This window comes from Chelon labrosus (assembly GCF_963514085.1).
Source record: "Chelon labrosus genome assembly, chromosome: 4".
In the NCBI taxonomy this organism is placed as follows: Eukaryota; Metazoa; Chordata; class Actinopteri; order Mugiliformes; family Mugilidae; genus Chelon; species Chelon labrosus.
This window is the reverse complement of record NC_140340.1, coordinates 29,925,622-29,939,245: the sequence shown is the minus strand read 5'-3', so window position 1 is coordinate 29,939,245 and position 13,624 is coordinate 29,925,622. Positions and strand designations below refer to the sequence as shown.

The following is a 13,624-nucleotide window of genomic DNA, read 5'->3' as shown; positions in this document are numbered from 1 at the left end:
CCATTGCCAAAAAGCCAGGTTAATAACAGGAATTGTCTATTTACAGAGGACAACGTCTTATGAAACGCTCAATGAAAAGTTGATGAAAAGGACGTTGGGTTCTTGGACTCAAACCAGCCGTTGGGGGAATTGTGGTGTAGTGGTTAGAGAAGCAGCTGGGGACCAAAGGGTCACAGGTTCCCATGTCCATGGCCTAGGGGTCTTGAGCGAGCATCTAACTCCCAATTTGCTCCCTGGGCGGTAGAAGCAGCAGCCCGCTGCTCCTAGTGTACATAATACTTCATGAATGAATGGGTCAACTGCAGCAAAAGAATGTGGGATCAATACAGTATACATTATTACTATTTCTTAGAATATTTACATCATCCCAACACCATATAAAACAAAACGCACACACACACACCTTTCCCAACACATATATACGTACAGTATATGCCCATTGATATATTAATAATATGAACTACACCCCTCCCTGTGAGAATGGTTTAACCCATGAGTTCAGCAGGTGATCAGACTAAATAGACAACCAGATGGAGGTGAGTACATTCGTATCATCAATGTCTTCTACTTTTGTGTTTGTATCATATGCATGTATGATAGCCCATACGTGGCCCATAGCCCACATTTACATGTCTCACGTCATGGCAGGTGGTTTGTCTGTTATAAAAGAGAAATTATTACATGCCGATTTGCGTGTTGCCAAAAGTATAAAATGCTTTGCTCCTGATTTTATTATGTTTATGAAGTGAACTTTACTGATATCTAAAAAAATAAGGCTTTGAACAGAGGAGGCTTTCTCATCTGTATGAGCTCTAAGATTTTCTTGTCTGAAAAAAAATAGTCTTTTGCAAAAATCATCTAAAGCTGTAAAGTTGTAATATTTATGTTTCACCCGCATAAGCTGAGCATGGCCAAGTTGAGGCTTCACAGTAGCAGGACAGAGAGGAAAAACTGCAGATTGCTCCTAGAAAGTTTAAAAAATACTTTAAAAACAAGTATTCATGGATATTAAGAATACTAAATACTAAAAATACTAAACTTGTAATGGTAATTCTGTATGAGATCTGCATTGTTTTTACAACGCGATCATTGCTTCACTTTGATAAAATTGCAACAGTTTCAATTTGTTATAGCAACTATTGTGGTGGCTTCCTATCTTAGAATATGTAAACCTGGAGATCGTATTGGGGTTCAGAAACAAATGAAACAGGGGCTAGTCTGGCGATCTAAAGACTGGAGATGAACTATCTTGACAGGTTCGACTCTTTGGGTTGGAAGGCACGTAAAGATGGAAGACGGAGCTCCAAAAGTGAAGCCAAACCGCGTCGAGCTCCACCTGGTGGCTTAATGCAGTTTTGGTCATATCCCCACTACTCGTCAGATAACTTTTTCTCAGCGAGTTCTCTCATTTTAGTATAAATAGCTGCTTGAGACTGCAAAAACGGAATTGAAAGCTGTTATGAGCAGCTCGACCCACACGAAAGTTGAAGTATCTTTGAACAAGACAGAGATGAGTGTGTGCTGTGCATCATTTTCTACAGGGATGATAAGAGATTCAAAAGGGCTTTATTCAGTGAGGAATTTATTCTACTCTGTGTTTTTAAACTTTAGGGCGTCACTTAGCACCTGACCTGACATGATCTGGTTTAGAGCATGTTCAGGTAAGCAGGTAGTGTTTGGGCTTTAAAGCACAACTGCTTTAAGTTTATTTTCAAAACGAACCAGATTATCTAAGCAGGTGTGCCAAAAAGTCTGCTGAAAGCACTTTATTCTGCAAAAGAATCTGCATCTTCATTTTTGTCTGGTATGGAAACTGCAGCTTCCAGGTCAGGAATGCGCTCCAGAGGGTCATCCACTGCAGGACATTCGCACGAGGCGATGCAGGACCAGGGCCCAGCAGATTATCAAAGACATTCACCATCCAAACCACGGACGGGTTTGGGAAGCAGCTCTGTTCCAATATTAATAGGACTGAGGACTTCTTCCCAAGGGCTACACAAACCATGAATACCCATGTTTATTTTACTCTTCATTTATATTCTTTGTTTTTTTTTTATTCTTTACCTTCATTCTCAGGCACTCGCCAAATTTGCACAGAAAATTTAAACTTTGAAACCTTGCACACATCACAAATACTGCTATTATATATATTCATGAAAATAAAGAAGCAGTCTTTTCTTTTCACACAGCTCATTGTGAAACCTTTAACGTGTTCATTAAATTCATTCTGTCTCATTACAGATGACATTGAACTACAGTGTGAATTAAATTGACAGCAGGGGATAATGTACATGTCATGTCAATGTACACTTTTATGCTTTGATTCAAATGAATTCAACAGTGTTATCACGGTATTTTCAAAAACAGACTGTTTCTGTTACTTTCAACCACCATAATAAACTCTTTGGGTAGTTTTTAAGAGTAGCAAAAAAACTTCACTGATTATAAGAAGTACTCAAATAAAACTACTTCAAAATAGTAGGAAAAGCTCTGCTAAAAAAACAAATACTTAACTTAATGAGTAACTCATAACTCAGTTTATACAGGCTCTGTGTCAACAAGCACATAACAGATCAGGAGTTTTTTTTTTTTTTTGTAGTCTCACAAGGGAAAACTGAATTTGTTGTCAGATAATGAGCCCTAACCCATATTTATGACCATAAACATGAAACATAAACAACATAAGAATGTTATTCTCAACTCGCAGAGAGGTCTGGAGCACCGGAATCTGTTTGTCGTGTAGAGGATCCACGGTGCTCTCTGGCTTTTCTGCTTGTTCCTTGGGATCCTTCTCTAAGACCCAAAGGAGGCCCAGAAAGACTCTTCTCGTCTGTGTCACTGCCGCTGGACCCACTGGATAATTTAATTTAAATGGTCTGGAAGTTGTATGCGTTTTGTAGGAGAACCTGTTTAAAATTATGATGTTTGAATGTGAAAGTTGATGTAATTTAGTTGGCATGGTGGTTAGCACCTTCTTGCTGTGGTTAGCGTCTCACAGCAAGAAAGTTTCGGGTTTGAATCCAAGCCGGCTGGAGTTTTTTAAAAAGTCCACACAACAAAAATTAGGTCTTTAATATGTGACACACTTCCTGACTTGTTGGGACGTTAAAGGGGATTCAGGGTCCATCTTCAGACCTGTTGTGCAAAGCAAAATGACTGCCACTAAATTAAACTGTACACATTAAGCTGTTCATAACATAACCAGCAGGTCAGTCCGTTGATAATGAGAGCAAAAACCATGCAAATGATGTCGTTCCCCTGCAGCCCTGGTAGAGGGCAGCATCCAGTCAGTATCTACAGCATCAAGAGTTGGTCTCCTGTCTAGCGTTTCCCAACTTTGTTTCCTCAACATTGTAGCCGGCAAGGACAGAGGAGGAGCACAGAGCTGCTTTCATTTATTCAAGGAAATACATTCAAAACCAGGTGATCAGGAGGCACGAAGCTTTTCCTGTCTCTCCTTCTCGTGCAGTTGCTTTCATCACAATCGCTATAGAAACGCAATCTATTTACAATAATCCATTAACTGCATCCCCAGAGTGAACATGAGGACTTCCAGGGGCCCTTTATTCTCCTGGTAATCCAATCAATGTAATTTTTTTACATTGTAATAACATACATTATGTCTTATTCACATACATTTACACATTTAGATGTTGAATACTATTTATCTACCAGAAGTATAGGACGACGTCACTTCAAAATGCAGAACTGGACTTTCATTTCAAAAGGCTGACCGTAAATGTTGTTGTGCAAAGCTGACGGCTAAACTAGACACTGACGCTCCATGAACTCCAGGGTTCCTCTTCTGTAATGACACTGACCTCTGACACCCCTCTAGAGGGGGTACTGCTGCGATGAGCAATAACACAACCATGAAACCATGAAATAGGAACTCCTGCAATTTACCATTGCACTTTTTAAGTTAGGAAACTCTCAAAAGTAAATGACTAAAACTGAGGGCAAAAACTCCTGCTACCTGGTTTCTATTAGAGCATTACTGTACATTCAGGGTTCATCTTGCATTATTTAAGAGGTGCAGGGGGACTGCTTACACAAAAGAGTCAGGGTCAGGGGTTAAAGAGTTATTGCGGGTTATTAGTGGCCAAAGAGACAACCAATATTTGAAAAGCAAACGAGAAATTTACAGTTACTGGATATTTACATATGCTTAACACACCACTATAGGTCATGTATCATATATGATTCATTTGATATTCCACTGAGAATCCAAAATCCCAAAACTGAATTTATCAATTTGTTAATGAATGTGATGGCGCAGACACCCATTCTAATTCATTAATTAGAGCAACCTGCTTTAGAAAGCATTTCAATGGTTTTTGTCATGTGCATATCACATATTAACATCATGTGATGCACTGAAGCTATCATTCAAAGCTAGCCTAACAATCTGTCAATATTAACTAATAAATAAGTTAATATCACTTTAATCACTTAAATAAATATATATATTTATTAAGTGATCTACCTACCAAGGTAGATATAATACTTACATATTATATTTAATAACATTCACTATAACATGCATATTCATGTATGTATACGTGTATGTAAATATGTATATATTATGTTGATAGGTATGTGTATATGTGGCTGCATGTTTACTGGTATGCGTATGTGTATTTATGTTTATATGTATAAATGTATATGTGAATTAGGGGTTGAACGACTTTTTATAGATTTTATAAAGTTGACTAATGAAAGTTAAGTCCACGTCGACCAGTCAGTGAGATAACACATAAAATCAAAGTAGAAAGTAATGTTTTGCAACAATGACATCTGTTTTCTTGACCTGAATACATATTGTGTTTCAAGAAAAAGAAGCTACAGAGCCTTTCCTGCAAGATAACTGAAGCTTGAATACGGGCTAAGATCTAATAACTTTAGACAAAGGAATTCACCATCAAACTTCTGTCTGTTAGCGCAGGACGTTTGGTGAAGGTGTTCATTGACTGTCGGTGAAAGGATTTGGACCGTTCCTCTGCTAGTGTTAGTGGATGCCTTTTCAGATGAGTGTGTCTTGCAACAGTACTTTTGTTGTATTTCAGGACTAACTTACATATTCTGGGTTTCATCTTAAGTGAATTATTTCCACACACTTGATGCAATGACCCACTGGGCTCCTCACCTGTCTTTTCCGAGGTCTCCGTGTTGTTTTTTTGTCACACGATAGTCGACTAGTCAACTTCCTTCTTAAAGCGTCATGGCACAGCAGTGAGATCAACAAGTCGACTAATCGGTATGACCCCTAACATGAATGTATTCATGTACATATATATGTATATACATGTGTTGGTATACTAAGTGTTCATACTGCATATGGCTAAATATCCACTAGCACAACCTAGCCCTTTAATTCACTTCAATTCCATTTTATTTATATAGCTTCAATAACATTACAAATTGCCTCAAGACCCTTTACAACATCCGGTTTGAAACCTGGTCTGAAACCCCCAGAGCAAATCTGAAGGCGACGGTGGCAAAGAAAAACTCCCTTTTAACAGGAAGAAACCTTGAGCCCAGCTCATATGGAGGGACCCATCTGCCTAAGGCCAGCCAGGTACAGACACAACAGATAACAAAATACACTATTCTTATACTGATCTTATATCTCAAATCTCAGGCACAGCCACATGTTTACTTGGGCAATTAAAGAATAACAGAACCATGGCTTCCATCTGCTGGGAAGCCACTGTAAGAATAGCTAATTACCCTATTTGTGACGGTGATGGTTTGTGCTTTCTTGATTTCTGCTACACACAGTACACACAATACAAATACAATGTGACGTTTTCAGTTTTGAATTTTAATATGAACAAAAATCCAACATGTGTCGTACTCTTGTCTTTTGTCAAGTAACGTGTAGGAATGCATAACACATTTTTATAAAATGTTTACATACAGGTGGATTTTCATAAAAAGTAGATTATATCAAACTGCTACCCTGGAGAATATACGTTTAAAGAAACAGCCACATAACAAATAAAACTCAAGGAACATAAAATTGCCCTAAAATATATATTGTATTTTACAGTATACCTGATATTTTGTTTTTCTATTTATACATTTTTTTTCAGATATTTTAATTGGCTTGAATAGAGTATGCTAAATGTGCAATTTATTTTTTAAACCCCCCTGTCTGTACAAATGTAACTCCTTTTTGAATTTAACTACCCGTCCCAGCGGTGTTTTTTATCATCAGCACTTATATTTATTGTGATATCAACATTCAGCAAAAAGCGCCTGCCAAGTGAAGCTTGAAATTCATAGAAATGAAATGAATAATGGAAATAGCTCAACGACTGATGAGTTCTTCTGTACAAGCAAATAATCATGCTTTATACAGTTTGTGCACTGTCACAAGTCAAGAGATACCCGAAAGTGCTGCGCTCTTTGGGCCAGTTCCTTTGCAAACTCTTGAACCTCTTTCAGAGCTTGCTTATCTGGAAAGTGCAGTGCTGCCTTCTTGGTGGCCACAGCCAGCTGCTTCAGGAGAGCACACAGGTGGTTGCTCTTACACAGGAGGTTTTGACAGGACCCTCTACGTTGGGCCTCCCTGCACAGGGTGTCCACCAGTCTCTGGCCCACCATGATTACTAGCTTACTTTGTGAGATGAATTTCTCAGGTGGCTGACCATCCTCAAGGCTGCCCACAAATCCTCCAATGGCCTTTTGGAGAGCGCCAAAATAAAGCCGGCAGTGCTCTGAAAGGGAAGTTGATCGTTGTTCTTCTGTTCCACTGCCGGAGTCAGAGGAGTGGCGCTTGTTACCAGCCTGAGCAGAACAGAATAAAGAAGATGAACCACATGCCATGTCTCCAGAGCTTTCTGTCTGCTTTTGAGTACATATGTATGTATAAAATAATATTTTCAGACACTAAGGTGATGTTTTGTTGATCCTTAGAAATCCCCTGTGTCAAGTCATACTCACTTGTGCTGTGTTAGAGACTGATGTGACACTTTCTTTTGGTTCCTTCTGCATATTCTTCTGGACATCCTTTTGCACATCCTTCTGCTTGCATTCCTGATCCTTTGTCTAAGGAAAAGCCAAAAGAAAAATCACTACATTACTAATCAAAATTTCAGCAGTCAGTGACTCCAGTAACCTTTTTTTTTTTTTATGAGGACTCAAAAGATTACAAGCATTTACCTGCAACTCTACATAGTCATTGTCGTCCTCCACTATGTCGCAACCTTGTTCAGTTCCATCAGGACTTTTCTTTGTCTCTGTGGTGTTTACGGATTCTGGATCTTTCAGAGGAGCCCTGAACAGAAGCTTGCCATTGGCATTGATGATGGACACCAGGCGCTTGACGTCCTCTGGAATAGTACGTGCTACCATAACAAAGCGTTCCAGTTGGTCGGGTGTCAAGCCCTGGCCCGGCTCCTGACAGAGAGTGTTGAGGGGCCAGCCAGCCAAATTCAGAGCACTCACTGTTTGTTGTAGAATTACACCAGAGTCCTCTACAATGGAAAGCTGTTTACAGAGTCTGGCCTGCAGGTTGGCATCAGTCAAACGGCTGGCGTTACCCTTAATGTCCAGGGCAAAGTTTAAGAAGCTTGTGACAGAACATGCAATCCCCTCTGCTGCTTCTTTGATTTCTGGGAGGTGTTTCTCCAGATGTTCCTTGCACCTCCAGTGACTGCTGACAAAGTCCATGAGTCGGGGCACGGCCTTGCAAACACACTCCCGCAGTTCCAGGAGTCTAGGGCAGACTTCTTCATGAGTGAGAGTCACTTCCCGCAGAGGCTCAGGAGAAGATGAGCTCAGGCCCAGAGAGTCGCAGGAGCTGCTGGAGGAGCTGGAAGCTGTGCTGATTCTTTGACTATCTGCTGCAGAGAGACATGGGGTTCTGCCTCGCTCTTCCTGCACCAGTGACTCCCCACTCATTGGAAGGTCAGGGAAAGACGTACAGGCAAGAAAGTTCCTCATCCGCTGCAAGCGCACCCTTTTGAGTTCATACATATTTCTTGAGTCACCCCTGCATTCAAAGGGTTTAGGATCACTGGGAGAATCTCTGACAACACGGGGGAGTGATCCTTCTTTAGGTGGAACAGCATATAACTCCTCTGTAAAGCTCTCAGATGACTGTTTGTTGCGAAGAGGGACCCTTGGTAACACTTTAGGTGGACTCGGGGTATCAAGACAACTGGGTTTTGGTATATCATAAAGTGAGGAAGTTGGACTATCTCCCTGAACTGGCAAAGTATGTACCGGAAGAGTGTCATAGAGCTTCGTGCAATCGGCTTTGGAGGGCAAGGTATCATAGTAACCTTGAGGGTAGCTTTGTTTCTCAGCACTCACTGGCACATCATAGATCCACTGAGGCTTGCAAGGGTTGGGAAGGGTGCAGTATCCGCTGTTCATTGTCTTTTGGGATTCTGTGGCAGAGGGAACAGGGATGTCATAGTTTGGGTCCTGAGACAGAGGTGGTGGGACCGCATATACCTGTGAACAAGAGCAAAGTTGTTAACATCACAGTCCTGCAGCAAGAAATGCATGCATTTGTTTGGTGGAAAATGTGCCAGTGTGCCTCAAAATAAGTGCTTGTTGGATCCAATATTCACTGTTTAGTAAATTCTTGTCAAAAATGCCAAATTATATTGACCATCATTCAATTTATAAAAGCAACTGTGCGTCCATTACATCTACTTCTATCACTTTTACCTGTCCCCGATTCAACCATAAATGTTTCAAGAAGAGATTGTCCAAAAGTTTGCATAGTTTTCCCCATTTGTGTGATTCATAGCACTGAGAGAACACGTTCTTGGAGAGAGATCAGGTAGAATTTTGATGCACTCAAAAGGCTATAATGGCAGACTTTTCATCTCAACTGCAAATGTGGCAGTTTAGGGCAGGTGTAAACAGTTTTGCCATTAAAGTAATCTGACATCACACTGTATTAAGCAGTTCCCTTTAAGCATGGTGAACCCTAAACAGAAGTGAAAAATACCGAATGCAAGACTGAATTTCAAAGCTAGTGCATCATAGATTCCTTGCTTCATTAATCACTCAAAACATCTGAAACTTACATAAGCGTCTCCTGGACTGCTACACCTCAAACTCTCTGCAGAGTCAAATTTCTTCTCCAGCTGTGAAACTGAAAACAGAGAGTGTTTTCGTGGCATTTGTCTAGGAGCGGTAGATTCCTGCAAACAGAACATCAAAAAACAGTCAGACCAATATATCTCAAGTGGCTTAATATGTACACAAATCGTCTCAACCTTTCATGCATTGTGTGTCCTCACATTGAAAAGAGAAGCTTGTCTTGCTTGGCTCGGGATATCGTAAACCTCCCTTTTTGGACTGGATGCCATGTTGAAGAATGGAGGCTGCAGACATGACAAACAGACTTTAATATTAGGCTTGACTGGCAGTGATTGCGAAGCTTTGATCAAAGCTGCATCTAACTCATTGACCTCTGCATTAACGTATTTATGAGGACAGTGTTTGCTCTGAAGCCTGTTGAGATCGCCGGTGAACGCTATTTTGCATAATGCTTTGCCAATTACCCCAGCTTTATAATAGAAACCATGCTGCCCAGTGAAGATTAGGCAACTACTGCAGAAACCAACAGGACTCCCCTAGAGCAGGAGAGGAAATGGTGAACATGTGGGTATATTTCTCCCCGCCTTCTGCTGCACAGGCACCCTGTACAGACACTTCTGTCTTTCTGGGGTCCCTGTCAGCATGGGCTGCTGTTTGCAGTTAAAAGTGTCTGAAGTCTGTGTCTGTTTGTCTTTTACAGGCCCATAAAGACCCCAAAGCTGCATGCCTGTCCCCATGGAGAGGCCCCTGGTCCCCATCTGTAAACTCTTTTGCCAGCAGGAGTTTCACAGCACTGCATTTCTGCAGTAGTCCACCTCTCTAATCGTGAGAGTTAACACTTCCCAAGAAGGCGGATTATCTTTGACCTCAGAGCAAGAAACTGACAAACATCTGCATTCAGCAACTTTCTAAACACAAAATTGAACTTGTAAGGAGAGAACTGTACCTTTTGTCCCTCAGAACCTTCTGTGCTGTGCATAAATGCTGATGGGATGTGATTACTTGACGCTGCTACAGGAGCTGATGGGACCTTGTAGATGAGGTCCATGCGTTCGTAAGCAGGGCTAGTGGTGGTGGGCCGTGGTATACTCGGGATCTGGTAGATATTTTGCACACAGTCATCTGCTTTAGCATGGGCTGGCATGGGTTTTTCTGCAACATTGCTTGAAGAGTCCTCAGTATTTCCAGTCTGGGTTAAGAGCTTCAGTCTATTTGCAGGGGCCAGGCCATGGCGTCCGTACAGAGAGCACATCCACCACCCGCTGGTGCCGGCCACATTTTGATTCATCACCGTGACAATGTCCCCCTTTCTGAAGGCGAGCTCATCTGCACACTCCGCTGTGTTGTCATACAGAGCTTTCGCTAGTTTGTTCTAAAATTGAAACACAGAAAATTGAAATAAGGATTATGACGGGAAACATTGGCAGTGTGTGATACTGTTACATGACAAACATGACAAACATGACTTCCCACATGAACAACCCATGGTCATGTACAATACCTAAAGACATTTCCTCTTGCAAAATGTGACTGCATGTTGCACATGTGCTTCGCAAAGAAAACTCAAAATGAATGCAACTAGTCACAAAGATTAGAATTGTTAGAGTGCTTTTGAAAGCAACGAAAACAAAACCAAGTAGATTTATTTTTGTTTTGAATGACATTTTTTTTTTTTTTTTTTGCTCTGTATTTTCACTTCCTGTATGGGCTTCCTACTGAGAGATAAATGGAAAACAAGCTTCTTCAGAGCTTCCTCTTGTAGGCTTGCAAGCATCCTATCTCATCACTCCAAAAATACATCACATTGTGCAAATGGAACCTCATTTTGCTCAACGTGTTCAAATCCCATTTGTGCTCGGCAACAGAGGACTGAGCACTGCTTTCCATGCACGTATCCCGGCGAACGCCCAATCACCTCTACATGTGCTGTGTGTGACAACTCTAAACATGTTTGGGTGTGAAATGTGGAAGGGTTTCATGCATTTCAGAGTCACATTCAGCGTTATTATGAGAACAAAACCGTGAAACATGACATACACCTCTAAACCAAAACCACCGACAGAGGGGCCGGCTGCTTGTGGTCGGACGTGCTGTGGGTGCATGCACTGAGCAGATCTTTTCGGTTCGTGTGACAATCTTGTTCATGTTGAATACATGGCCGCAAAACAGCGAGGTGGACCATTAATGGGCTGGCAGTGTTATAGAAGTTTTCACCTCATATTTTTTTTGTGTGAAGGAAATGTCATTTAAAAACAGAAGGGGGCTTTTTTATTGTGGCGTTTGTCTTACTTTGTCTTACTTTTACTTATCCTAGTTGCACTGATGGAACATCCTAATGCTCCAGTATGATATTGTTAATAATAATAACATATACATGTCTTGTCTGGCCTGCACAGGGCCCCAGCACCAACCTATTTAGAACTCATTTGGGATAAAGAAGAACACCAACTTGTTCACCAGCGTTGGGCCTTGCTAATAATCAGAATACCAACGCACACAGTCATACAGTCCTTGGAATAAACAAACACACCCCCTCAGACACACCCACACACCACCCTCAGCTGAGAAGTGTGTGTTGTGGGGTGAGGTGCTCTGCTGGATCTGCCCTCTTTCAGGGTGAATCCTCTGCAACAAAGAGGTCCATTCACCATCAGAGACCAACACGCTTAGCACCTGTTGGGATGCGGGCCTGTGGACTGCTCTGACCACAGCAGACACCCGTCCCCCTCACATACACACCAAGCCTCAGCAAACTCCCAGCCTAATCCCCTGGGTCATGCTGCAGACGTGCAAGTGAAATACGTAGGGTCGGATGACAGTCAGCCACCATGCCACAGAGATTTGCTTTGTACTTTCTCCTTACGATCATATATGTACTTTATCTGAAGGTGACAACTGATGGTTTTAATGATCCGTGATACACACGTGTCGTTTTTGATTCATTAGGTCACAATTAAATTCAGTTCAGTCCAATTTAATATTATATATATAGCGTAGAATACCAATTCAAACCGTCTCAAGGCGCTTTACAGAGTCCAGAGCCTGACACCCCCAGAGCACGACGGTGACGGTGGCGAGGAAAAACTCCCTTTTCACAGGAAGAAGCTTTGAGCAGCTCATATGGAGGCAGCCGTCTGTGTGTACCAACTTTCATAAATGACATTTTAACCACAACCTATTGTGTGAACTAATTTGGGTAAGTTAAATGTGATACATTCAGAAGAATTCAGGTCGCTCGTCCTAAACACGGGCCCTCGCCTCACCTCTTGCTGTGTTTCATCATGCCCCTGATTCTTTGTCTGCGTTGATCACGGAGTACAGTAATAAAGTCACATTCAGCTGTGACTCTTTTGGATTCCTGCACACGGCTGCTTGTGCAGATCAGCCCCTCGGACAGCTGGCCTTCACAGCGCTTCAGCAGCACAGCTGCCTCTGCCTCTCTCTCATCAGTTCCCATCTCTCTGCACTCTGTCCCGTGCACAAATTAACGTTGACCATTGGATGCAATGAAACAAGACCCTCTAAAAGACAACGACTGGCGATTCTGTTCAAGCAATAATGTGTGCTATGAAATGACACGCAATGCATGTAGAATATTTCCTTTGACTCTTGGGTTTGCATTAAAAAAGAACAATGTGTTTTTTTGTTTTTAAACACTGATGTTCCAACCACAAAAGCTGATGTAACTGTTTTATTAATAGTATTACCAATGAACTGAATGTGTAACATCCTGCAACCTTTTAATGAAGGTGACAATGTGCATGTTGCATGCAAAGGAAAACAACCCAGAGTTATGTGATTTCAATTATTTCTTTTGCAGATTAATCTGTTGACTGTTGTCCAAATTAATGGAGGAACTGTTTAGGTAAAAAAAAAAAAAACCCTCTCACATGTTCCTGGACTTCTTCCAAATACTTGTTATATCTAAGTGATACTCCAAATCACAAAGGTATTCAACTGGAGAAGCACCTTTTCAAAGCTGCAATTAGAAAATATTCTGCATTTTTGCTTGCTAAATGATCCAGAGAGGTAATAATATAGAGAAAATAATAATCATAAAGTCAGATTTGTCTAACATCAGTTAACAGTTACAGACTATAGCACACCTTTAGCAAGTAGAAGCGGCATTTCATTGCTTATGAATTCGACTTTAGGTTTGTTTCTGAAAGGATGTGACTGTTAGACACAGTCTATACAATCAGAGAGCACTATGGGGCACCAGCAGAGATGCACTAGTGCGTAAACTGTTCAGTCTCAGAGATCCACTGGAACAAGAACCGGACCTGAAAGCAGTTCCCAGTGTGGGAACGACACATTCTTGTTTCACGCCGACCTTCTGCCCCTTGACAGCCAGGGCACGACCCCCAGGTCGGGTCAACGCCTCATCCATTATACCTTCAGACACATGCCAGGCCACTCCACAACACCCACGGTGTTAATGAACAAATCTGTCACACACGACCAGAAGTTGACCAAAACTGGGAAAAAAATGTCCATTTTCCCAGACGGAGTGGCGAGAGCAGGGTTCAAGATGAGACCAAGCACATAGCTGAGATCA

General features: G+C 41.5%; 1 protein-coding gene across 1 annotated transcript; it reads right to left on the bottom strand.

Annotated features, from left to right (window-relative positions):
• Nucleotides 1–5,593: 5,593 nt before the first annotated feature.
• cass4 (Cas scaffold protein family member 4) lies at nt 5,594–13,456 on the bottom strand (the record flags this gene model as incomplete). Its single annotated transcript, XM_084543828.1, has 7 exons — nt 5,594–6,792; nt 6,949–7,053; nt 7,168–8,466; nt 9,051–9,167; nt 9,267–9,350; nt 10,013–10,438; nt 13,400–13,456. 7 exons carry the CDS (start codon nt 13,454–13,456, stop codon nt 6,376–6,378), a joined length of 2,505 nt encoding a protein of 834 aa, XP_084399954.1. The 3' UTR covers nt 5,594–6,375.
• Nucleotides 13,457–13,624: the final 168 nt, after the last annotated feature.